This window comes from Rhamphochromis sp. 'chilingali', assembly GCF_963969265.1.
Source record: "Rhamphochromis sp. 'chilingali' genome assembly, chromosome: 12".
NCBI classification, from domain to species: Eukaryota; Metazoa; Chordata; class Actinopteri; order Cichliformes; family Cichlidae; genus Rhamphochromis; species Rhamphochromis sp. 'chilingali'.
In genome coordinates, this window is record NC_137939.1 from 14,654,281 (window position 1) to 14,681,357 (window position 27,077).

The following is a 27,077-nucleotide window of genomic DNA, read 5'->3' on the forward strand; positions in this document are numbered from 1 at the left end:
TAAAATTCTACCCCAAAAAATAAATAAATAAATAAATAAATACAAAACTAAACAAAAACAACAAGAAAATTAACCCAACCTTTTATTTAGCAGGCTAATGTAGCTACCACCTCCCACATTAATAAAGAAGATTTAATATAAATTAATCCTAAAGTAAGCATCAACTTACACTCGGGTCACAAGTACAAACAGCCACTAATATTGAAATAAATGCCACGGTCTTTACTGTTCTTAATGTGGATGCTGCTGAATAAATTAGCTAGGGCTAAAAATTTATAAGGGTAACAAAGTGCGTTGTTAAATCAGCAAAGCACATTTCGTATTTTGTATTTCGCAGTTGTATAGTTAAGTGGCAAACTGTTTTTTCTTACCTTTTCCTTGATCTGCAGTTCCAGTTGCCAAAGTGTTTCTGGGTCTGATATCGCAAAGACTGCCCCACTCCAGTCGAACTCCGTGTAGCTCGTTGAAGCTACCCGGGTGTTAGCTGGTCTAAAAAGTTCCCTCATCTCACTTTCCACCGTGCTGTGGGTAACACTGGGTGCAGTTGAGCCCGTCCCATCTCGATCAAGTGACGAGGACAACGTTGTGACCGTTTCAGGAGATGATAAAATATTTCTTAACAACCCGACAGCTTGCTGAAGAACTCGAGTTTCTTCTCCCCCCCTCCATGCTGTCAGACACTTGAAAGTGACCCGCGCGTGCTTCTCAGCCAATAACAGCGGTACAGACACCCAGCCTTCCGTTTCCATTAAACTCCTTCCGTTTCCACTATACTCTTTCATTCACATACATTATTATCTTGCATACATATATTTTCTTCAGATATGTATGCATTCTCTTCTTACATACATATATTATTTGTAAGATTAAATGCATTTTGAATGCATGTAAATGAGAGCAAAATGTAGGAATGCATAAATGAAAATGCATGTATGTGAGAGTGACAATACATGTATGTGAGAGTGAAAATACATGTATGTGAGAGTGAAAATGTATGTATGTGAGAGTGACAATACATGTATGTGAGAGTGAAAATATATGTATGTGAGAGTGACAATACATGTGCATGGAAGAAGAATATATGTATGTGAGAGTGAAAGTATGAATTTTGGCTTGTACGGCCCCTCATAGATTTGTGACACTTCACCATGAATCCGTCATAAATACCTTGTTTCCACTGTGAATTTGTTGGTGGTGCCACCTTTCACACAAGGACCATGCACAGATTTCTTCTATATATTCATATGAATCAGAAAAGCCAAAAGGGAACTCGAACATTATAGCTACAAATGCTGTTGATTAATGCACAGTTTACATAAGTAAAAAGAAAAAAACAACAACAACAAAAACACACACACACACACATGAAGAGAGAGAGAGTATGCATTGTATGCAAACGGCTACCAAACAGCCATCATAATTCGTCATACAATGAGAACAGGACAAATCAACAATTGACACTGACGCTTGGACACTGCTAGCACGGGCGCCTACAGAAACGCAAAGCAGGAGCTGAAGCATCGCTGAATATGTTTCCAAACCAACTTCATTCTAAGCCAAAGACTAGAAAATATGGTGAAGCATGTCAGCCCTTTGGTTTCACCCGCACAAGTGCCGAGGTAGGTCTCCCCTGCAGAATTGCTTTTCCCTGGGTTGGGAACAGCGCTGGGCTGTTTAAATCACGGACAAACAGTGTCCCACATTCGTGATTTTTAGTTCACAAACACTTCCTGTAATGACTAGATACTCCTGACATTTTGGAGATGTTACTTCTTTATACAGTAAAGTTACAGCGGGATACAAATAATATCAGGCTGATCCCACGATTTGTTCCCCCGGTTCAAATCACGGACAAACAGTATCCCACAGCAGTTTATGTTTTTGAACCCATTTTGCACAGAGAGGCATTTTTTGAAAAATGTATTGATAGCAATGTTGAATATTATTGCACAGGAAAAAAACAACTACACGTAAAATAATCACATCGTGACGCCTCTGCCTTTGTAAATGGAGGGACATTAACTGCTTGTGTATGTAAGCGTGTAAAACCTGCAGATAGTCAGATTAATAGTATTTTGTCTCTATCTGCCATTCTGCAATTCATCTCATGTAAACAATAACGTGGCGCACAGTGTGACGTGAAAAAAGGCACATACCTTTGACTTTGCGTGACAAACTGTATTCCTCGTCCACATGTAAATGCAAAAAAAAAAAGAGTTTAAAAAAAATCTCCGTTTTCGGTGATTCGAAACGTCGTTTACGTGTGGACCTGTGTAGGTGCGGACGCAGCATAAAATAGTTAGTAGCTTATTTTCTTACTACTTGTAATTTATTGTAGATTACATGTATTTGCTTAATTGTTTACTAAATGTTTGAGGTGTGAAATAAACCGCAATGGAGCAAAATATGGGTGTGTGTGGTTGGAGGATGTGTGCGTGCGCGCGTGCACGCGGGGCGCGAGAACATTTTCTTGTAAAACAAAGGGGGGCCCAGCAAAAAACGTTTGGGAACCACTGCATTATCCAATGACACATCTGCTTACCTGTATCTTTTGCTCGTTTCTCCTCCTCTTCTTTTCTCTTTTTTCTAAACTGAGGACTTGATGGCTTTGAACTTTTCTTGTCCATCTTCCATTGGTTTTAATTTTGCACTCCAGTATGAACACAAGTCCCCCAACTCGAGGATCACCACAACATAACCTAATAGACCTACACCTTAGTTCACAGATTCACTTTGTCTAAGGTGTATTTCTGGGATTTCACACAAACCAGGATTCAAATCATGAATACATAATTTACAACATTATGAATGAAATGTGCTCTACTTGGAAGCAGCAGGTCTCCCTCCTCTTTCGACGGGTTGTGTGTGAGACTTTAAATCATAGAACTGTAAATTATAAACTTTAAATTGTTATTGATCGCTTTACCCCGAGTCCTAAAGGGTATATTTTCTTACTGTTCTTATATTTATTATTTGTTTACTTGCAGAGCTGTAACTGGAGCCTCATCGTCTCCTCTCTCTATATACTGGACTTGTGTAGCGGAGATGACAATAAAGTTTACTTTGACTTCAGCAGCGAGCAGGCGCACCGAGGGCTCTCGCGCTCACTTTTCCCGTATAGAATTTCGAAAAAACATCGGTGCAAATTATAAGTCTGTTTCATAATGTCTGGTGTTTTCGTGTTTGTTGTTTTGTTTTTATTTTGTGTTATTTTGCGAGTTGGTTATTAGATGCTACTCCCCCGCCCTCTCCTCCCTGTGCCGCAAGCAGCAGGCGCACCTCGCAAACGGAGGGCGCCCTTACTCCCAGCAAATGGGCGATAGAAAACCGATCGGTGCCTGTACCATTCCCAATATGCGCTGGCTGAAAAAATCCCAAAGAGTGCAAGTCTGTCAGGAGTAAAGATTGGAAAGGGCTTCACCATCGTGACAAACTGTGTAAGACGCAACTTCAACAGTTTAAGAAAATGTCCCTCGGTGTATTTTGCTATCAATTTGTGTGTTTCATCATCTACAGTACATAATATCATTCAGAGAGTGTGAGTACTTCTCAGTAAGCAAAGATGGGACTGGAAAAATAATATTCAGCTTTGGCTCGGCTGAAAAGGTATATGTGGTTTTACAGGTCAGGCACGAGCCGATAACCCTCGATTCAGCTGCTCACGTGACCGGGGGCAGGCTACTAGGACGCGTGGGCGTGTCTCTATGCGGATCCTACCCTAGAGCTCACCTGTCAGGTTGCAAGACCGAGGCTGTAAAGAACTTTCTTGGTCAAAACCCGATTGGAGAACAAAAAAAAACCCAGCGCCATGGAGTCTCCAGTGAAGGATTCCCCGGTGAGACCGGGTTTCCACAGAATGGAGATCCAGAAAACGACGTGGGACGTCCCGCATAGATACGCGAACCTGCAGGCCATCGGCTCCGGAGCTTACGGGACAGTGTGGTGAGTTTACCTGGGCGATGGCGACAGTGCAGACATAATTTGTATCGCTCCTTTCCCTACTGTGTACAGAAAACTATAAAGTTGTTTTTGTTGTGTTTTTTGGTTGTCTTTTGGTGGCCTACGATTAAGTTTAAAACTGCCCTAAAAGGCTAAACATATTAAACTATTATTTGACGTGGTTTAGTACCAACAACGAATTCATCCCCTCTAGGGAAGTATTTATTATGGCGTTTTAAACACAAAATGTAAAAACAACAACAACAACAAAAATAACAAAAAGACCCAACTTCAACAATCATAAAGGATTTGGAAAACTGGTAAACATGTTAAAGTGTGTGGTAATATAATGATTTTCCATTAGGTAATGTTGCGTTTTAAAAACGGCTTAGTGTGGCTTCATTCCTCTCTGCTTAGTCTGAATATATTTAAATGATCGTCTTGAAATGTTTTTCACTAAGGTTTCTGAATTTCTTGGAAATTCATTTCGCTCCCTGAATGGGTCTAGCTGGCTTTCATCCGTTTCTGTTAACAGAAACACAATTGTCCGCCTGAGGCCACTCAGCAAGTCAATGCAGGTTCTCTGATATGACAAGAATCTCTCCACTAACACAGAAGAACCCAGCCTGCAGGAATCCAGGATATCCCAGACGTGGCTCTGCCTAATGATAAGCTACTGACAGACAGAATCGTATTACTGATATTATCATAAAGATTTTCGTTAGTGTTGCAGAATACGTGAATACTTTTCGAACGCTGCATTTCTGGCTTTACAGATAAATAGGTCACATAATCAAAGGCAACATAACATAATGTAAGCTAATGCAATGCATCGTAACAATGTAATGTTGCATTACGTAACATGACCTGATGTAAGATAACATAATGTAAAATAACATAATGTAATGTAACATAAAGTAACATTATGAAACAAGATAGTTATGTTAGGGTTGGACCTATTCTGGGTTATTTTTTAGGCATTTACAGTGCAGTACAGCGCTGGTAAGTGTTATTTGGACCACATGTGGCCCAAATATCCCAACACACCCTACCGCTGGCATATATAAGGCAGACCTGCAGTGGATTTGAGGCAAGCGCAGTCAGTCAAAACCAGATGTCCTGCATAGGAAACTGCAAATATGAGCAACATATGGACCAAACATTCATCTCTATGTTTGGGAAATTTTCATGGCTCATTCAGAGCACATTTCCAAAGAGCAGCAATACTTATCAGTGTTTAGTTAATGAATGGATTGGTCAGCCATGTGATATATATGTATTGTATTTGTTATTGTGTCAATGTATGACTCTATTAGTTCAATGACTTTATCAGCTCACTGATTTTTTTAGATTAGATTAGAATATTCAGCACCGAAATTAGTACAGATTAATAGCAGTGCTAGATTACAATGGCCACTGTGTTTTCAATCACTGAGTCTGTGGTTGGTCCCATTTAGCTCTGCCATCGACCAGAAGACCAAGGAGAAGGTGGCCATCAAGAAGCTCTACCGGCCTTTTCAGTCCCTCATCCACGCCACGCGGGCCTACAGAGAGCTCAGGCTGCTCCGCCACATACAGCATGACAATGTAAGAAAAGTCAATGAAAATAAGATGATTTATTAACATTAAGCATTATAATCCCTGTCATACAGTAAGTGCTTATGCTTAATCCTTACTCAGACAGCAAGGTCAGACTCTAGCATGACAGAAACATCTGAATTTGTCATTTTTCTAAGCTGTAAATTTGTAATTTGAATGTCATTAGAAGAACTCTAGTATATAAAATTAGTGCTGTCAAAGTGACTCTGTTGGGAAAGATACACATGAGTTAATTATAACCTTTGCTCTTTTTTCTCCTGTCTGGAAAAAAAGGTCAATTTTGAGGATAAGCACACTTTGTTGACCCTTCAACAAAAGCCCCATAATCTCATCAGTGGGCCTTGATGATCTGAGACTGTTGTGTATTGGTGGAACCCTCATCGCTCAGTATTTTCCTTGGAAAAACATTTAAATGAGTTTCAGCTTTGCTTCCATTGACATGTGGAAACATGTTTAAAAATGTGAATCACTTGTTGTTGTTGTTGTTTTTAATTCAAGCTTCTTCTTTTTTTAAACAATTTCTAACCATCACACTTTATTTTTAGATAGTGCAAAGATGTTCAAAGTTGGATCCCTTTGATGTTCAATGACTCACTGTAACAAAGATGTTACTTTTATTTACAGCTTTGAAAACAGGAGTCACAAAGTCACAAAAACCCAGAACCCAGAACTAGTAGATTTTACCTCCTATCCTACTACCAACACTGAACTGTATGTGACCCCCTGACAAATATAGAGCTCCTGAAGTGTTTCATACACTGTAAGTCTGTTCTTGAGCTATTGGTGTTTTACTAATTTCCTCACTGTGTTTTTCATTAAAGGTGATCTGCCTTCTTAATGTCTTCACACCTGACCCCACACTGGAGAAATTCCAAACATTGTAAGTTGAAAGTCAGGGGTAGCATTCTCCCACTAGTTGTTGCAACTTGTTGAGACCCCGCATGCATGTGTGCGCGTGCATGTACGTGTGTGTGGATGGATGTGTGAAAAGTTCAAAAAAGCTAGTGTGAGGGCAAGCTGATTCTTGTTTGTTTTGGCTGTCTTTTTAGCAGTTGTCCAACTGTGTCTCCACATGTAAAAAGCTTCAAATGCACTATTCAGCTCTGTTAATTTGAACAAAAACAGAATGCAGTGACTTACAAACCCTGTGTTTTAAACCCAAAAAAATACAAACACAATATATCAGATGCTAAAAGTAAGTAATTTTGATTATTAACCTCCTAAGACCCGAACTCTTACATGACATGCATCTTTAATTTCTCTTTGCTATTTGGGCTGATTGGGACCTGATGCATGTAAAAAGAAAGAATTACCTGATTTTGACTTCAGCAACACATTTCAGCAAAGTATGTATCTATAAAGTTAAAAACATACTGGGTAAAACATCTGACACTGTCATGGCAACAGGTCAGTAACACAACTGTGTTAAAAAAAATCCCAAAGAGTGCAAGTCTGTCAGAAGTAAAGATTGGAAAGGGCTTCACCATCGTGACAAACTGTGTAAGACGCAACTTCAACAGTTTAAGAAAATGTCCCTCGGTGTATTTTGCTATCAATTTGTGTGTTTCATCATCTACAGTACATAATATCATTCAGAGAGTGTGGGTACTTCTCAGTATGCAAGGATGGGACTGGAAAAATAATATTAAATGGCCAGGATCTTCAGGCTCTCAGACAGAAGCAGATTTAAAGCAGGCACAGCTGTGTAGAGGAAATCAGAGCATGGGCCTATTAATCAACAGACATGAAAATAACTCAGCATTTACAGCCTGACCTCTCTTAGATAAGCTTTCTTTTAGTCGTCTTCAGGAATAGTTCTCCAGGCTTCTTGAAGGGCATTCAAAGCTCTTCTTTGTACATTGGCTGCCTTTCGTTCAGCTCTCTGTCAAAATGATCCCTCACAGTGCTCTAGTCCAACAATTCAAACAACACCATCTCTTAGGTACTGTGTCAGGTCTTTGCTGGTGTTTTTTTTCCCCTACATCATCGCTTTCAGATACTTTGTCCTTTGTCCTCCACTTGTTCAGTTTCCTCAAAACTTTAAGGACTTACTGCACGTCATGTCAGGATTTCAGCTAAAGGCTCTTTGGGAATGTGAGTGCAGAAATACTATTTTATGCCTGTTAAACTGTGTAAGCCAACTTAGCTCAACTAAAACATTAGAGCATATAATGCACTTTGTGACAGGCTGCTAGTTCCTATAACAATTTAAAATGAGTTCTTTGCTCAGTTGTCTGTTATGTGTAGACACAATACTAATTCATCCTGGTTTGAGATAGGTGACTTTTTTTAATGCCTGAATGGCTCATAGGTGACTTAACGAACAAAAAAGCATTCCTCTGCTTTTGTGCTCATTTTCAGTCCAGTCACTTATAAGGACTGGACTGAAAATATGTGAAAAAGCAGCCAATGGCCAAAGTTGATGCAAAAGAGAAGATGCAGCTGAAAGCAGTTAACGACAGGTGAAGATAATGAATGCAGGACAATGAACAGAGAGCAAACCTCTGCTTAAAAACTTTGCGTATTATTGAACATGTATCAATGTAAATATGCCAGACTTAGCCAGGAGGCTACCTTTCATCTCAAAAACAATAAATAAAAATTTGAGCAAACCATAAGACAATGTAAAACAATGTAGTCCTGACAAAAAATACACAAAATAATACAATGAAATGCAAAACAACAGATAAATAAAAACATATAACATACACACATGAGTTACAGCTGCAGTACTGTTCCAAATCTCACTACATTTAACTGACAGCACCTGTTTACTGACTGCTGTCTGTCTGTCTGTCTGATGAACAGACAAGAGAAAACCTGCTAAGAGTGACAGTGTAGCAATACCACAACAGACCCGATGACCACACTTTCATGCTTTTGAGCATTTCACACTTTTTTTTCTTCTGGTTGCTGTTCACACACTCGGCTACAGCTCCACAGCTCACAGCTGACACATACACCACAACAACAACATCATTCTGACAGATAGCACAGCCTTTTTTGCCGGCGAGGTGCATCCATCTCCCTGCAGCGGCACTGCGGACTGTGCCCCGCCACAGACAGGGAATAACCACAACACGGCAAACACTGAGACATGAAGGCTATGACTATACAGCATACACAGGGGGACAAAGACACTCACTCAGAGACGGGACGAAGGTGGGCAAAAGACACAGATCCTGAGGTCATGAGATAACAGTAACATCCAAGCATGAACTGAAACTAAAAAAAACAGTGCCAGGAAAATTTAAAAACATTTCACTTTGCAAAGTCACTGCTGTTCATTTCAGTTTCCACATTTCTAAACACATTTGTTTCAGGAAGCGGGGGCGCGACACAGTGGTAAATGTGCCACACCCCCCACATGCTGGTTTACATTGTCTGTGTGTTTGTCTGTTTGTAAACCGCTGCTGGCCTCTCACTCTTGTTCTTTTCCCTCTAGTTATATGGTAATGCCCTTCGTAGCCCAGGATCTGGGCCACATTATGAAGACCAAGAGATTAAGCAATCGCATCGTCACATACCTGTTCTACCAGCTTCTAAGAGGCTTGAAGGTGAGTGCTTCCTTGATTATTATCAGTGGCTTAATGAAGACTATAACATTTTCTCAGTGGGGAGGCTGTTTAAGTGTGATACATTGAGCTGAAAGTGTTTGCTGGAGCGTCATCTCGCTCTCAGTTAAGCAGCGAGGGATGAAAGCAGTGACAGTGCCAGTGTTGTGTAACCCTTGTGGAAAGGTGAGATGTGAGGTGCTCCTTTTTGAGGTGCACTTCTTTCCATGCTGACGTCAATTCTTAGTAAAATCATGACGGCAGGTTGAAAATGGCTATTTGCCTATGGAAAAGATATATACAAATCTTATAAAGTTTGTATCTGTCTTGTGTGAAACCTGTATGAAAAGCATACAAGAGTGAAAACAGATATAAGATCCTTTGAAAAATTATATAAATGAAACTTGTATGTTTTGGATACTTACTAAAACAATATATGAAAGTAATGAGAAAGTGGCCACTCTCATGAGTAAATCATATAAGCCTTATATGATTCCCTATATGAAGTAGGCCACATCTTATGCAAGTCTTTTATAAGTTTTTACTATTTCTTTTCCATATGGGTAATCTTGAAGAATCTGCCTCAACTTATTGTACTGTCTATAACTAGGACCCAGTATATCTGGATCCAAGTCATGCCATAGATGTGAACATATGTGCTTTCAGAGATGAGCGCCTCCCTGTGGTTTGTATGCTGTGACTTTTTAAAAGCCAGATTGTCTAATTAGTGTTTTGCTAGTTGCAAGCAGTGTTGTTCTGTTTTCATGTTAAAAACTCAATTATAGTAGGTTTAACATTGAATTGATAAAGAAAGGAGAGGTACAGCTTTCACCCTGCTACTCCTCCATAACTTCACCTGACAGCAGTAAGTTTGACTCCCCTGCAGACATTATTCTTTTTACCCTTATCAAGGACGTTAAGACGATTGGTCACTTTGATCGACTGCCAAATCTTGAAGAACTATTATTATTATTATTATTATTATTATTATTATTATTATTATTTAATTAACCAGGCAACGTGGTTGCATAACTACTGCCTGATGTAATCAGACTGCCTGCGGTCTTTGTGGTTGTTGCTAGTGTTGTTCTGTTTTCTTGTCCTTGCTCACAAATTGCTTCTCATCCACAATGGGCGCTGGGTGCAGTCACTTTATCCCTGCTCAGTCTCCCTGAAAGCTGGTTTGTCCTTTGAGCTTTCACCTTCTTGCTCTGGCCCTCCTCAACATCATCCCCAGACGGCTATACATCTGTCTCACTCACAAATAGGAGTTAGTAAGTTCTGCTGTCCACTATAAGAGACATTGTATAAAAGTTTTGTTTTGAAAGAGTTAAAATTACTGTACAAGCTGAAATACTACTGAAGAAAAGAACCTAAGGTTGAAGAAACCATCAGCTAACCTTCCTTGTAGCCATGAAATGTGGAAGCTGCAATGCTCATGATTTTTAAACGAAAGTCGACGTGCTCTGTTACACCAACCCCCTAAAATGTGGCATCAAAAGGAAAACCAGGATGTCCTCTTGACACTACAGTTGGACTCTGATACGTTGCATAATTTTTGGTCGATGGAGAGGTTTCAGACTCATGTCGCTCACAGAGGACAAGAATTAATTGCTGGATCTTAGAGTATATGGAATAGAATAGACTGACATTTATATATTGCTTTTCTAGTACTTCTTTCCAGTCAAAGTGCTTTAGGCTAAACACTTCAAACACTCTATCTGCCTCAGATCCACGGCCAATTTAGAATTGCTAATTAGACCAGCATACATGCCTGAGATCTGTCGGATTAACCCAGAGTCCCTGCAGGAAATTCGCACAAGCACAGAGAGGATGTGTAAGCTCCAGTTTAAAGCATGAATCTTCTTGTTGTGAGGCGATAGTGCTAACCGCTGCACCACTGTGCCGCAGTCAGCAAGTAACAAGTCTGAACTGAATGCTTTAAGGTAATAAAATACTGCAGCAGCAGCACAAGGTGAAACATGCAGAGTGAAAACGAAAGACAGCTTCCTAACATGACGAAATGAATGTATTCGCTCAAGTCTGTATTCTCAGATATTTACTGAGAAACATGACCAGTCTCTACGTCTTCAGACCGTGGTTGTCATCGTCCTCTCGGGCCTTTTGCTGTCACTGAGCTGAGTGGTTTCCTACGTTTTAAGAATGAACCAGATTGTTGTTTTTCAATGTTTCTCTGACAGGTTTACTGTGTTCAGCCTAAGTCCAGTGAACAGCTACCAAATCAAATCCAGACCTTTTATCTGCTTAATCGGCCTCACCTGGCCATGAACTACTTGTCAGAAAACTTTCCAATCACCACTGAAAATGGAGGACTGTATATAAATATGGTGTCTGGCATATTTGTTAAACCTTTGTTAAATCTTTATTCTTTGCGACACAAACTGAAATAAATCTTGCAAATTAAGATTGGGGAATCAGTTCTCTGGACTTACTAAGTTGTTCTAAATTCAGTCTATATTATTTAAATGTAAACTGTGTTTATTTTAAATACTCAGAGCACACCCAGCCTGTTCAGTTAATGGATGCTAGACTGAGTTAGCTTTACATATGCTTCTCATGTAATGCTCGTCAATGTGTAACCAGGATACTGTATGGAATTCTGGTTTCAAAGTGGGAAACAATGCCAGCTTTGTGTCTTTGAATTTAACTGCCAGAATCTTTGATCGCAAGATGTTTTCTTCTTGTTATCAGTGCTTCTGTGACATCACAGCAATTGGGTTTGCTGGTGCGGGTGGAGGCTTTGTTTACAGAGTAGTAAACCTGTGCAACTGCCTGCTATATTAAACATGACACATGCTGTGTTATACTGTGGGTGTAAACAGTTTCTTCTCTTTCTTCACAGTACATTCACTCTGCAGGGATCATTCATCGGGTGGGTATATGAACATTACTGAATTTTACCAGACTTACCGCATTCTCACTCAGAATCATGTTTGCCTCTAAAGTGCTGTTAGAAGAATAGTTTGGCATTTTGGGAAATCTACTTTTTTACCTTCATGCTGGACCAGTATGACGTTTGAGCTAGCTAACAGTTTAGTTAGCTTAGCATACAGATTGGAAATATTCAGCAGAAACTACCTTACCTGGGTCAGTGTCATTGTTTTTTTGTTTTTGTTTTGTTTCTTTTTTTTTTTAGCAAAGAGGACAGAGACCTGCAGCCAGCATAATGAAACTTAGGACTCATTGCTCATAGTGTTAGCACCCATGTAGTATGTGGTCTAACAACTCAGCCTTTCTACTTGTTTTTAATTCAATTCAATTCAATTTTATTTTATTTATATAGCGCCAAATCACAACAAAAGTCACCTCAAGGCGCTTCATAGATACAGAGAAAAACCCAACAATCATATGACCCCCCTATGACCAAGCACTTTGGCAACAGTGGGAAGGAAAAACTCCCTTTTAACAGGAAGAAACCTCCGGCAGAACCAGGCTCAGGGAGGGGCGGGGCCATCTGCTGCGACCGGTTGGGGTGAGAGAAGGAAGACAGGATAAAAGACATGCTGTGGAAGAGAGACAGAGGTTAATAACAGATATGATTCAATGCAGAGAGGTCTATTAATACATAGTGAGTGAGAAAGGTGACTGGAAAGGAAAAACTCAATGCATCATGGGAATCCCCCGGCAGCCTACGTCTATTGCAGCATAACTAAGGGAGGATTCAGGGTCACCTGGTCCAGCCCTAACTATATGCTTTAGCAAAAAGGAAAGTTTTAAGCCTAATCTTAAAAGTAGAGATAGTGTCTGTCTCCCGAATCCAAACTGGATGCTGGTTCCACAGAAGAGGGGCCTGAAAACTGAAGGCTCTGCCTCCCATTCTACTTTTAAATACTCTAGGAACAACAAGTAGGCCTGCAGAGCGAGAGCGAAGTGCTCTAATAAGGTGATATGGTACTACAAGGTCATTGAGATAAGATGGGGCCTGATTATTTAAGACCTTGTATGTGAGGAGCAGGATTTTGAATTCAATTCTGGATTTAACAGGAAGCCAATGAAGGGAAGCCAAAACAGGAGAAATCTGCTCTCTCTTTCTAGTCCCTGTCAGGACTCTTGCTGCAGCATTTTGGATTAGCTGAAGGCTTTTCAGTGAGTTTTTTGGACATATTGATAATAATGAATTACAGTAGTCCAGCCTGGAAGTAATAAAAGCATGAACTAGTTTTTCAGCGTCACTCTGAGACAGGATATTTCTAATTTTAGAGATGTTGCGCAAATGGAAGAAAGCAGTCTTACATATTTGTTTAATATGTGCATTGAAGGACATGTCCTGGTCAAAAATGACTCCAAGGTTCCTCACAGCATTACTGGAGGCCAAGGTAATGCCATCCAGAGTAAGAATCTGGTTAGATACCATATTTCTAGGCTTTTCAGGGCCGAGTACAATAACCTCAGTTTTATCTGAATTAAGAAGCAGAAAGTTAGAGGCCATCCAGGTCTTTATGTCTTTAAGACATTCCTGCAGTTTAACTAATTGGTGTGTGTTATCTGGCTTCATGGACAGATAGAGCTGGGTGTCATCTGCATAGCAGTGAAAATGTATGCTATGTCTTCTAATGATACTGCCTAAGGGAAGCATGTATAATGTAAACAGAATTGGTCCTAGCACTTTTTAACACATTACACCTCATTTTTTATTGACAGCAGTGTCTGAATCAAAAAATATTTTAAAAAGTCGCATGGGAGTAGACTTCATGACAATTCCTAACCTATTTTCAGATCTTTCAGAACTTTTTACTGAGATGACAGTGGCCTGCATCTCCTTGGATGTTTCAAAGTATTCTCCACTGGTAGATCCAGATATTTTTCACAGTTATCCCTTCTATCACACTGCAGGACTGGACAATTACTGTGCTATTGGGTCGGGTAAAGTGTAGAAAAGTTTAGGGCTTGAGTGCATGTGTGAAAATAGTTTCAAGAAGAGCTTAGTAACCCTTTTCACACTGATCTACTTGAGTTGACTCCAGTCCTCAATTTTGCATTTACATTGGGTACATTGGGCAAAATGAGACTTTATGTTTCTGAAAATGGTCCAGTGAAGTGATTTTGGCATATTTATACTTTGTCACACAGGCACAGTTAGCCTTAAAGCTGTAGTCCAGATATTAGACATAGATAATGGCATTAGAGCACAAACTTCACATTAAAAAAAGATAACCAGTCGAAATTTCTGAATGGTACAAAGTTGAATCAGCAAGGTGGTTAGCACTGTTGCTGCACAGCAAGAAGGTCCCGAGTTCAATTCCACCATCAGCCCGGGGTCTTTCTGTGTGCAGTTTGCATGTTCTGCCCGTGTTCTCCTTGGGTACTTCGGCTTCTTCCCACAGTCCAGACACATGCAGTTAGTGGGGATAGGTTAATTGGCCAATCTAAATTGCCCATAGGTGTGAATCTATGAGTTAATGAGTGAGTGCGAATGGTTGTCTCTATATGTTAGCCCTGCAACATATTAGCATCCTCTCCAGGGTGTACCCTGCCTCTCGCCCTATGACAGTTGGGATAGGCTCCAGCGCCCCGTGATCCTGGAAAGGTTAAGCGGAAGCGAATGGATGGATAGATAAAGTTGGATTGTATTAATATTTTTTTAACATGAAATTCTTAGACTTAAAATGAGGAAAAATACTATTTTGCCATTTTCATTCAACTTTCATGCCAGACTGAAAGAAAATGCACATTTTTCATTTTTGAGGCCTACTGTCTTTGAGGAATCTAATAATTCAGGTTCATTTTAAAATATGCTCAAAGGCATTCAAAATGAAGCTACCTAACCCAAAGTATTAATGTACAATTGTGTTTACATAAAAATAAATGGAGCAAAATAATTAAGAGTAATAAAAGAGGGATTAGTAACTCATTTCATGCAAATAGTCTTGCAAGGCAACATGTGATCGGTTTTTGTGTTTACATTTAAAAACATCGTCCTGAGAGCTCTGTGTTTTGGCAGTGTTTCAGAAATAATTTTCTTCCACATGCCTGAAAATGAAAAGTAGACAATTCTGAGATGTCATTGCTTTTTACCAGCATTAAGGTAAAACTGTAAGTACAAGTTGTACACAGCTCTTGGAATGACCCACTAAACAGAAGAAACATTACCTGATACAAACATGGCCTCTTTCCCATCCCTGTGCATCCTTTTTTATAGCTCCTCCTTTAACATTTGCCTTCTCTTTGAACATCTTTAATGACCACACACCGACTTGACTGATTTCCAGGTCACAACAGGCCAATGGAGGAAACAAGGAGTTATATCTTAGATAAATGAGAGAAATACCCAAAAAGGATGCAAACATTCCTTTATCTCTAAGTAAAGAAGCCATTCAGAATGTTATTTCCCAACATGTTGAACTGTTTGGGTTTTTCTGTATTATTTTTTGTATTAACTGCTCATTTTTCTAAGCTTGTAATACACTGACTTAATGACTTAATGTCTTGTAGGATCTGAAGCCTGGTAATCTCGCTGTGAATGAGAACTGTGAATTAAAGGTAAGATGAAAGAAAAAAGCAGTATACAGTCAAAATCAGGAGTTAAAATAAAAAAAGATGTAGCAGTTAGATTTTTGATCTTTAAATAATTTTACCATCCTCTCATTCATGCTTAAAATAGGCAAAGTATTTCATTTTAACTGTAGATGAAGATGCAACAAAATATCTTTGATCTCAGATTCTGGATTTTGGCCTGGCAAGACATACAGAGAGTGAAATGACTGGTTACGTTGTAACACGGTGGTACAGAGCACCAGAGGTCATATTTAACTGGATGCACTACAGCCAGACAGGTAATAATGTTGTTTACCTTCAAAGCAAATAGTTATTTGTTTAAGATATAAACAGACTGTTGCAACATGCTACAATGTGCTAATACTCAGGTCCTTTTTTGAACTCTTCTCCTCTGCAGTGGATGTCTGGTCAGCTGCCTGTATACTGGCTGAAATGATCACTGGCCAGGTGCTTTTCCGAGGACAGGACAGTATCCACACACATTTTAATGAAACTGTATGCTCAGTTATGGGAGACACAACCCAGCGTGATTTCTTTTTATTTGAATGTTAAGGAAATAAAAAAAAAAAGTCAGGTGAAGCACTGTAAAAGTTTGTTATTCCTGGTGTCTCGATGACCAGAAAGCTGAGAGTAGGTTATCGCTAAAATCTACGTCTATATTATGTCATTGCCCCAATCTTGACTCAAGAGTTGGTGATGTTTGCAGGAATATTTAGTCAGTTTTCTATCTATTAAATCCATCACTCAAGTGTAATGCTAAAACTTTTAATAAGGTAGTAATAATAATAATGATGATAAGGGAAGAAAAGACAAGACGGGAACAACAATGATATATTTTTTTAACAGTCCTTTTTGAGGTAGGACAGCACTGAACTCTTGAGTATGTGATGATGAAATCTGGCCTCCCTTCTAAGAACATAGCAAGCTTTAATACTTACCTTAAAGATTTTAATGAAAAGCTCCCAGAGAACTGGACACAATAGGAAGTCTTTAAGGTAACTGGGTTTTTACCATAGATAAATGATCTACTGTACATAAAGGATTGATGCGGCCATCGTGCTATTGACCATTCGTTTTGGACTTTGTATTTTAAAGCTTCACTAGCACCATGTTAGTGTTTTGAAGCCGTATTTATTTGAGAGTGCTTTCAGCTAATGCTGGCAAGCATACTCTGCCAACAGATCTACCTCGTGCATGTTGAATATTCTCAGCCTTTCTTAACGAGCTTGTTCAGGTATCGATCAGCTGAAGAAGATCCTCCGTCTAACAGGGACTCCAGACTCCTGTCTGGTGCAGAAGATGCAGAGTAAAGATGTGAGTTTTGCAGTCAGGTGTTTTTAAAAGGCTGTGGAGCTGCAACAGTTGTTTCTGGAAGGGCTTTGTCTGCGTGCCTTACTTTTTACACTCTCCATGTGTTGCAGAGATTTTAGTTTGGCTGTTGCTGCTGATCTTTTCTGTTTTATAAAGCTCTAACAGGGAAACAAATGTGTGTTTCAGGCACAATCATATGTGCGAGGTCTCCCTCCACAAAAGAAGAAAAACTTCAAGGAAGCTTTTCCAGGCTTGGATGACGATGGTGGGCTGCTTTATTTTATTCACATCTGAAATCTTGAGTAGTTTTATTTACAAAGATGTTCCCTCACACTCCACTTAGATTAAAGCTCAAACCAGATATTTCAAGTATGTGTATATGGAGAGTATGGCTGCTGAATCCAGTGACGCACATTTTACATGTGCGATGAGTAGATTTTACTGCAGTGAATCTTTGAATTAAAAAAAATCTGCTTTAAAGTGTTTTGTGTCTTGATACATCCAGTTATAGACCTGTTGGAGGGGATGTTGCTGCTGGATCCTGAGGCCAGGCTGACAGCTAAGCAGGGATTGTCCCACCCTTACGTGGCTGAATATCACGACCCAGACTGCGAACCAGACTCTCAGCCCTATGATGACTCCTTCGAGAGCCTGGAGCTCGCTATTGGCGAGTGGAAGAGTAAGTGCAGGTGTTATGTTGGAGAATGGAGATGATGGAAACGTTGCCAACATGTGAAGACATAATTTATGAGTACTGTGTGTGCGTGCGCGTGTGTGTGTGTGTGTGTGTGTGTGTGTGTGTGTGTGTGTGTGTGTGTGTGTGTGTGTGTGTGTGTGTGTGTGTGTGTGTGTGTAAAATGAACAGAATTCTAATACTATCCAAATTTCAGTCATATTTTTTTAACACTGCTTTCCTTTCTTTCTTTCCAATCAGGTCTGATCCACATGGAGATCATGACCTTTGACCCTGACCACCCTAGTATGACAGCCATGTAGATCCCTTCAACTGTTTATAATATATGCACAAAGTGAAAATTTGTCATATAACATCTTAAAAGTGTTTTGGTGCATCTGATGTGTATTGCAGTTAAAATGCATTTCAATACAAGGCAGCTTTATTTTGTATGGCGGCCTCTACAGGACAATAGCAAAACTAGAGTCTGTAAGAAGTAACAATAAGAGTAATATTCTTTCATTGTGGATTACTTTGATACTTTCACTATGCAATGAAAACAAATGTGTTTGCAAGTGTGGTTGCACGTAAAATGCATTTGTGATTCAAATGTAAGTAAGCTTTAGGAAATGCACAAATGTTATGTTGGAAGTGGCGCTTGTGGATATTATCTGTTCAATGACCTGTGGTGTTTGTAATAACTTAAACCACATTTAGAATGAAAGGCAAACAAAATAAAATACAAGTACAGGAAGCAGTTCATACTTAACATAACAACATTGCAACATTTGTTTGTTACGCTGAAGCGGTGTCTGCTCATTTCAGTAAGGATGAAATGTTTTTTTATTATTGAGTATAACTTTAATTCAAGGTTTTTATCTGACACGTCCTGTGTCAGAATGTTTGGAAAGGAAATGCTAATTAACAAAGAGTTTAGAAGATTTCAGTCCAAGATTCCTTTCACATTTAATAACACTTTATTTTACTTATCACTGAATTGTCAGTGGGAACAGACGTGTGTGACAAAGTCAAGATCAGGTTCATAAGTACAGGGGTTTATGGTTAAAAGCTAGTTACAGTCACTTTACATGGGCGTATTTGTCTTTCTGTAGGTTTTTGTGTCATGTATTCACAACAAATATGGGTATATTGTGCAATGTTACTCTCTTCATTTCATAATGATCCTAATCATTTACACTGTTTTGTTTATCTTTGTTTTTTTATTACTTCTGTCATCTGATTTCAAGAAAAAAAAACATTTCAATAAAAAAATAAAAGTAACTGTCTGTTTTCTATTGTGGTTTCAGTTTAGTTTCAGTAGAGGGCAGTATAGCATTACAGGTATGAAGAACAAAGTTACTCAGTGGTGGCTTATACCTGAAGTGTCATATCTTACACATAATAATAATAATAATGCTAATAATACTTCCCCCCTTTTTTGCCTGTCCCATACAGCACTGTATAATCAGAACTGAAGGCCAATAAAAATACCCAACAGATTTTATTTTCCCAAGTGGATCATTATGGCTTTACCACACTGTTCCACTTGTTTGATCTTTAGTATTTATTTGATTTTTTTTTTTTTTTTTTTACTTATTACAATTGGAACAGACATGACTGGTGGATAGGAAAGGGAAAGACTTTGTCAAGAGAAGTTCAGGAAACGGAGAAGGAAAGAAAAACAGGTTAAGAGGTACAGAGCGAAAAGACACTAAAAATCAGCTGGAGACTAAAAGAAAACAAGTAAAGAGAACAACATGGTAAGGAAACCAAAGCAACAACCTAGATGCCTACTGAGCAGCACACAAGACCGTCAATGGTCGATATGCTTAGAGGCAGCAGGCAAGGAAGATAGTGTGTGTCTGTGAACACCCGTGTGCGCGAGTGCACTTGTATTCAGAAGGTTTCTCCATGTAACTATCTAATAGTAGGTGTGGGGACCCAAAGCCCTGCTTCCCAGGACATGATGCAGGCATGGAGGAGATCCAGGCCCTAGACATCTAGAGGGCCCCCAGAGAACGAGAGCCCAAGAAGGACCACCGACGGGGCATCCTCGTCACCCTTCTAGAAAAGAGCTGAGGAGGAGCCTTACATCCTCGGGCAGGTTTTCCTATAGAATGTATATAAATGATGGACATTGTGTCTGCTAACATCTTATTGTAGTTTTTTGAAATTATGTGTCACTGTGTAAAACTGAGGGACACTGCAAGCTCATTTGTATTCTAATTGTGAGCCAATACTTCATCCTCATGTCTGACTGATCTACAAAATTATCTTGTATTCAAAGAGATTAAAGTAGCAGTTAACTCAACTCACTGTGCCGGCCATTAAAAAAAACAAACATTTAAATGCAGCTTTATTTCCTGGTCATCCCAACCTGCAGTCCACCTTACTTGATGTACCTCATCCTCATTGATCAATGAGGTTTGAGCAAACTAACCTTGGAAGTAACGTTTCTTCAGGGAATCGTCATCCATCTGCACGATGTCACAGACTGCAGCCGTGGTGGATAACAGCAACTCAACAAGTTGGAACAAGAAGCAGCAGATCTCACCTTCGTAGGGAATTCTGATGGTGATGATCGGGCATGTGTTTGACATTCTGTAAGAATACTTCTAGGATATATTCATGACTGTTTTATTTAGTTTACTCATTGAGGCTAAGGTAACTGGTGACCTTAAGGGCAAAAATCCATGTGCTTCTCTTATTTTGAGTTGACTGACTTAATCCCCACCTCTGGTTTCAAAGCCAAAGGTTTATATACCTGATACTCTTATGGTTGATTCATCACTATGATGCGCATCCACGTAGCTTTTGCCCGTAGCACTATTCAAAGCACAACAATATCTATGCTCATCCACCCTGTCCAAATAATGTCCCAATTTTTCTTTATAATGCTTTCAGGACAGTCTCTCTGCTGTAGCATGAGACAAAGTGAAGTTTATGAGTTTGCTCTGTTTTGGTTTACAGCTGAGTGCTTGGCCGCTCCAGAGACAAAACTTTGCTGTGAGTCAGACTGTGATATGCACCTATTTTCAGATCAGGACAAATGTGTGCACTGGTGTAATTAAAACAGATGGATTTATTTTGATTTTTTTCCCTCCCTATAAAGGTGAAGGTAGTGCAGATTTCAAAAGGTGAGGGCTCCCTCCATCTTTAGTCCACAGTCTGAGGTTCAGGGTAACAACACTGTTTCTTAAAACTTCAATCATGAACATTAAAAAAGGATGAAAACACCCACAACAGTCCAAACTATTTCAGTTTTATCTCTTTTGAAGTTACAGTGTAAGTACTAAAATATACACACAATAAAGCTGAAAACTTGATAATAAAAAGAAAGCAGTGAAATTGTGGCACACAAGATATCCCAGTTAAAGAAAATAGGAAAGTGAGGAAACTCCAATCAGTCTAATATGTGCTGCAGTGCTGCAGCAGAGCTAGGCTGCAATGCACAGCATTTAATGAAGGTAGTGGAGGGCCCTGTGTACTGCTTTCAATCAGGAAGTGCAGCTTTGTTAACAAGCTGCTGCTGCCAAGGAAAAGTTTACATAAAGAACAAAGCAAATGTGCAGTACTGATACTGTGGGGATCACTCATATTGTGAACTGTTACAGACTGCTTTACTGATGCTCCTGATTTTTAGCCCCATTTTACAAGCCTCTACTGCAGACACAAACATCTATCATGCCACACCCAATCACCACTCCAGTGCAGTCCTGTGTGCTCTCCTGTTTCAGGGTTCTGCACGGGCTTGTTGCATTCATCTCACCTTAGTCAAACTTTTGGCAGACCTGCTTACACATATCTGCCGTGTCATAGGTGTGGGCCGCATATCATATTCACAGGGCTTCCCGAAATTTGTCGAAAATGTAGCTTAATAAGTTTTTAACATATCTTTCTAGCATGTATCTGTCCCAGACAATTGATCATCCATCGGCTTGAATAAGTGCCCGCATGATATATAGTATGCAAAGTAAAAACCTTCAGGTGGATAAGTGAAACAATATAATTATGCCTATAGAGTCACTTCCATATTTGCACTGCATATCAATGTCCTATATTAAAGAGAATTCCAGCTCTGTCATTTTGAGGAGCCTTTTGAGGGCTGAATTATTTTTTTGTTTTGTATTTTTAGATCACTATAAAGACAATAAAGGAAACCTATTTGGTTATATTTGGTTTTTCTGTCATATAATGTGGAATTTAAATATGATCCAGGTTTGAAATATTGAATCCAGTGTGTGTGTGTGTGCGTGTGTGCGTGTGTGTGTGTGTGTTTGTGTTTGTGTTTGTGCGGTGTCTGTATTTTTAGCCTTGGAGGTTTCCGTTTGCTAGTCTCTTATCCACAAATACTACTTGTTTGCTTATTTATTAATACTTTTCACTTCAAAATTAAACTGAAGATTAACACTGTGTTGCCCTATAATAACTAAGCAAACCAGTTACATTTGTATAATGTAATGTAAATAATGTTCCATTATTTTACTATTATTTGCTTGACTACATTAGTGTTGTGTTATATCAACCGTATTATTTCAGCAGTTTCAGCTACAGCTAATCATGAGTAAAAAGTTTGGGACATTCAAATGTTACAATAGTAAGAATTCACAGGAACAAGATCTGGAAATGTATGTGAACACAGATTTATTTCAGTTTTGTTGGTACAAATTCCCAATAAACCTGGAAGTTCCAGTCAGCCTGATCCTTTTTAAAACATTTTTATTATTCAGAGTGAAAATAGAAGTAAAGCATGATCACAACACCATTTATTTACTGCAGTGGAGAAATCATTTTTCTCTTAACACAGGAGAAGAAATATGAAAGTGTTTCATGTGGCTGCTTTTGATGATGTCAAACTGCATAACAAAATGACAGATATTAGAAAATTTCCTGTGGTGCCATTTTGTATACAATAGTAGTTGCTTTGTAAGGATTCTCTGTCCTGACACTACAAGGATCCTCTTGTATGCACAACAGCACATCCAACAACTAAAAGACAGCCAGGCTGACTGATCAAAGAAAGACAGGACTGACTCACATCTTTGCTGCTCACAACAATCTCTGTACCTTTCTGCTTGAATTTGGATTTAATGTCTCTAACTCTCTTTGGGTATGTGGTGCCATTACATGGATCGGCTGTCTTTGACTTGTCAAGCGTATATGTTTCTGAGGTTGCTCTGTGCATGCAGGGAACGACAGGGCGGGGTTTATGGAGGTCATGATGAGGAGAAGAAAAATAAGAGAAGAAGAAAAAATGGATTGGAAGATGGCCACTGGTTCTGTTAACGGCGGCTGGAATAGGATGAGCTGACTCTTGTTTTTGAGATGCTAGAGGTGCTGCCACTGCCAAAGCCGCCCACGGAAATACCGCCACCGTAGCCCATGCCGCCGCCGCCGCCCATTCCGCCACCGAAGCCACCGCCGCCTCCGCCGCCCATGCCGCCACCAAAGCCTCCGCCGAAGCCGCCGCCACCGCCTCCGCCGCCACCACTTCTTCCACCACCTGGTGAGGAGAAGAACACATTTGTCAGGAGAAAGGCTTTAAATTTAGTTTTTTAGGTAAAACTTTGGAACTCTGATACAAAACAAACAACAACAACAAAAAAGCCCAAAATGCTGTATATGTTAATACATACCGAAGCTGGTGCTTGTGGACTGCACATGGATGGTTGCGTTTCCACCACCAGAGGCAATCCTACAAAGAAGAACAAAATGTAACAATTTGATGAGCTGGTAATGTCATTGTCACCATGAAAACTTCGTTTAGCTTCTCCTGTGTTTTAGAGGATTATTTATTTATTTATTTCTTACCTTGATTCCTCTCCTTCCAGCAGTTTCCTGTAGGTGGCGATCTCAATGTCCAGAGCCAGCTTGACGTTCATGAGCTCTTGGTACTCGCGGACTTGGCGGGCCATGTCCTGCTTGGCTCTCTGCAGGGCCTCTTCCAGGTCCTTGATGCGGGCCTTGGCGTCCTTCACAGCCAGCTCGCCACGCTCCTCTGCCTCAGCAATCTGGGCCTCCAGGTTGGCACGCTGGGAGGTTGGAAAATTTGCAGAAGCTTTAAATGTGATATTTCTCATTCACAATGCTATCTATGTGTTTAGCATTTATGTTTAACACATATGTAAGAAATAATCTCATCAGCTATGCAGAAACATGCATTACCTGTCCCTTGACTGCCTCAATCTCATTCTGAAGGCGGCTAATCATGCGGTTGAGCTCAGCAATCTCACTCTTTGTGTTACGAAGGTCATCCCCTGCCTGGTTTGCATTGGCCTGCATCTCCTGGAACTGAAGGAATCAGATTGAGAACAAGTGTTATTCCAGATTCCACAGACCAATCCACTTTTATTTGACTTGGCAGACTCTCTCTACCTACCTTGGACTGGTACCATTTCTCAGCTTCCGCTCGGCTGTTGTTGGCGATGTCCTCGTACTGTGCCTTGACTTCAGCCACAATGGAGTCCATATCCAGGCTGCGGCTGTTGTCCATCTCCACAATGACAGAAGTGTCCTTGATCTGTCCCTGAAGCTCAGCAAGCTCCTGTGAACAAGACACAAGTTCTTTAAAAAAAAAATTGAACTGAAAGATTAAAAAAAAAAATAGTACAAAATAAACACATCTGTGTGTGCCACAGTGCCATTCAATGTTTGTTTGTTTTTTCTTACAGCTTCATAGATAGCTCTGAGGAAGTTAATTTCATCCTGAAGAGCGTCAACCTTGGCCTCCAACTCAATTTTGTTCATGTAGGCTCCATCTACATCCTGTAAAGGAGGATAAAGTAGACTGTATTAGTCACGGCGCTTGCAGAAATGATAATTCATGCATCATCTATCATCATTATGACAACTTTTTAATGGCACATCCATTCTCACCTTCTTAAGGAGCACAAATTCGTTTTCGACTCCAGCACGCTTGTTGATTTCATCTTCATATCTGTCGCAAAAAATGCAAGAAAAATGAGCTGAACACGATCAGGCATCATCTACTGGAAGTCAGCTGCTGTGTTCATTGTGACTCGTGGGAACTCACTTGTTCTTGAAGTCCTCCACCAGTCCCTGCATGTTTTTCAGCTCAGACTCCAGCTTCATCTTCTCATTGCCCAGCCCGTCCAGCTGTCTGCGCAGGTTGGCAATGTAAGCTTCAAACATGGCATCGATGTTGGAGCGGGTGGTGGTCTGCTCCTGCAGCAGGCTCCACTTGGTCTCCAGCATTTTGTTTTGCTGCTCCAGGAAGCGGACCTAAATGGTGATATAATTTGACAAATTTAGATCTGCAGTCATAGAATAGCAATACTTGCCTTGAGGTCCTAGACCGGCTTGTTTTTCTCTGGAGATCCATCAGTCCATGGATCACGTGTAACTTTCCCACATTAAAAACTCTTGCAGGCAAAAAAATGCCAACGACCATATTAAAATTCCTCACAGTGCACGACTGTTCTAGACACACTGCACTGTGGAGCTTGTTTGTGAGACTTAGAAGATCAACCATTGTTTGATTAAACAGTAGAGCCCAAAGGTCCATTTCTGGGTGTGTCTTTAAGGTGCCACACCCTCCTCCAACCACTTGACATCAGCGCTCCCTCGCCTCCAGGATGCATACTTTCACTGATTGAACGTGCCTGCCTCAACCCTCACCAATTAATGTGTCACACCTAAAGATATTAACTGTTATGTCAAATGTACAATGCGCATTATACTTTAGTTTAATATATTATACTAAACAAAAATGTTCTTTAAACATCTAAGCCATTTTTTCCTGCTATTAATGATTGTTTTTGTGATGCTTTATTGCAGTAATATACCGTTTTATTTGAAATTTGAAATAAGGAGTCTTCAAAGGATGGGATCAGGTTACCTGTTTGAAGACAGATAAGGTGTGGCACGTAGCGCGCAGAAAGAGCTAGCTCAGCATTTTCTCATACAGGGTGTGGTTAGCGACTTTGCCATTACTGCCTGAGAGAAACGGTCCCTCATCAATGCATCGTCTTTAATTAAACATGAAACTGCATGTGGGAGAATTTAAAGTAAAAGCCTGTCACTTCTTGCTGCCATGGGAACAAGTGATAACCAGATCCCTCGCTCCTCTCACCTGATAATGCAGCAGTAACTGGATATGACCGCTCTACTGTTTCCATGCTTTCACTCTACACAGAGACAGCTTGCAGGCTGTGCTCATAATGCAATTTTAAGGAGCATCATGTTGCTTAGTTTGAGGGGTGAATTTTAAGCAAATCACCCAGCAGTTCTCAACATTCATCAGCATTCAGTTAGCATTTCCAGGTTTAGTTAAGCTGTTGCATAATATTTAATGAGCTCAAGGGCCCTTTCAGCAAGAGCCTGCCTTTGCATCTTTTTCTAATATATTAGAAACCAGCTTCAGGATTTTCATTCTGCTGACATGTTGTGAGACTAAAATAAAAGCTAGACAAAACCTTTTTCAATATCAGATAGGAAACGTGCCACTCACCTTCTCAATGAAGTGTACAAAGCTTTCAGTGCAACTAGAGTAGCTCCTGCTTGAGAAGAATAAAACGGCCTGAAACTTTTTTATGAAACTCTTACCTTGTCAATGAAGGAAGCAAAGCGGTTGTTGAGAGTCTTGATTTGCTCTTTCTCCTGGGTGCGGACAGTCTGGATGTTGGGGTCGATCTCAAGGTTATAGGGGGCCAGCAAGCTCTGGTTTACTTGGACTTGTGTGATCAGAGGCACTGATCCAAAACCTCCTGGACCACCACCACCGAAACCGCCTGCACCGAAACCGCCGCCGCCGCCACCACCACCACCGAAACCGCCCGCACCAAAACCACCACCACCCAAACTAAGACCACTGCCACCACCAGAGGCAAAAGAATAACTACTGAAACCACCACCACCACCACCACCACCACCGCTAGCCATGCCTGATCTGAGCATTGAGGTTGATGATGACATTATCATTGGCCCCCCTAGATTGACAGATCTTGAGGAAAAACTTTGTCTTCCTCCTCCTCCTCCTCCTCCCATACGGAAACTACCACCACCACCAGCTTGTCCACCTCCACTATAGCTGCTCCGCACAACTTTTGTGGACATTCTGGTCGACGACATGGCTGGTTTCTTCTTAAGAGGAAGGATTCAAAGAGAAAAGCAAAGAGAGAGAGAGGTTTGGGAGCGTAGTGGAGCCCACTAAGAGGAAGGTCAAGTCCCTCTAAGTGTCTTGTCTCTGTCTACGATGGATTTTTATCTGTCTCCAGCTGAGGAGGAGGTCCCGGTAAGCTCAGCCTCCTCTGCGCCTCCCCTCAACCCTCCTCCTATTACCTGGATCCTGAAAGGTGTGTTTGCAGGCAGTGTAGATTGGCTCAGCCTGTCAGACAGGTAATAGCGCCACCCCTGTAAAGCGATCTGGGCTTGACACACCCAGATGCTTGTAGAGAAACAGCATCAGAGCCCGAGCTGGGAGGGCAGGAAAGGCATTTGGCAAAGACTCTTTTTGTTGATTAGCT

At 40.3% G+C, this 27,077-nt stretch overlaps 1 protein-coding gene and 1 pseudogene across 2 annotated transcripts; one reads left to right on the forward strand and one right to left on the reverse strand.

The window, feature by feature from the left end:
* The first annotated feature begins 3,692 nt into the window (after window positions 1-3,692).
* Window positions 3,693-18,853, forward strand: LOC308407104 (mitogen-activated protein kinase 14A). The gene is made up of 12 exons (XM_080898548.1): window positions 3,693-3,942; window positions 5,397-5,526; window positions 6,360-6,418; window positions 8,984-9,095; window positions 11,956-11,985; window positions 15,546-15,593; window positions 15,772-15,886; window positions 16,006-16,077; window positions 16,843-16,922; window positions 17,106-17,184; window positions 17,425-17,598; window positions 17,854-18,853. The coding sequence occupies exons 1-12, from the start codon at window positions 3,809-3,811 to the stop codon at window positions 17,913-17,915; spliced, it is 1,095 nt and encodes a 364-aa protein (XP_080754674.1). The 5' UTR covers window positions 3,693-3,808; the 3' UTR covers window positions 17,916-18,853.
* A 3,360-nt stretch (window positions 18,854-22,213) lies between these two features.
* Window positions 22,214-26,806, reverse strand: LOC308406633 (keratin, type II cytoskeletal 8-like; annotated as a pseudogene). The gene is made up of 9 exons (XR_013974687.1): window positions 26,158-26,806; window positions 24,626-24,834; window positions 24,469-24,529; window positions 24,262-24,357; window positions 23,972-24,136; window positions 23,758-23,883; window positions 23,404-23,624; window positions 23,229-23,287; window positions 22,214-23,095 (listed from the first exon to the last, which is right to left on the reverse strand). The product of XR_013974687.1 is annotated as a keratin, type II cytoskeletal 8-like (transcript).
* Between the last annotated feature and the right edge of the window lie 271 nt (window positions 26,807-27,077).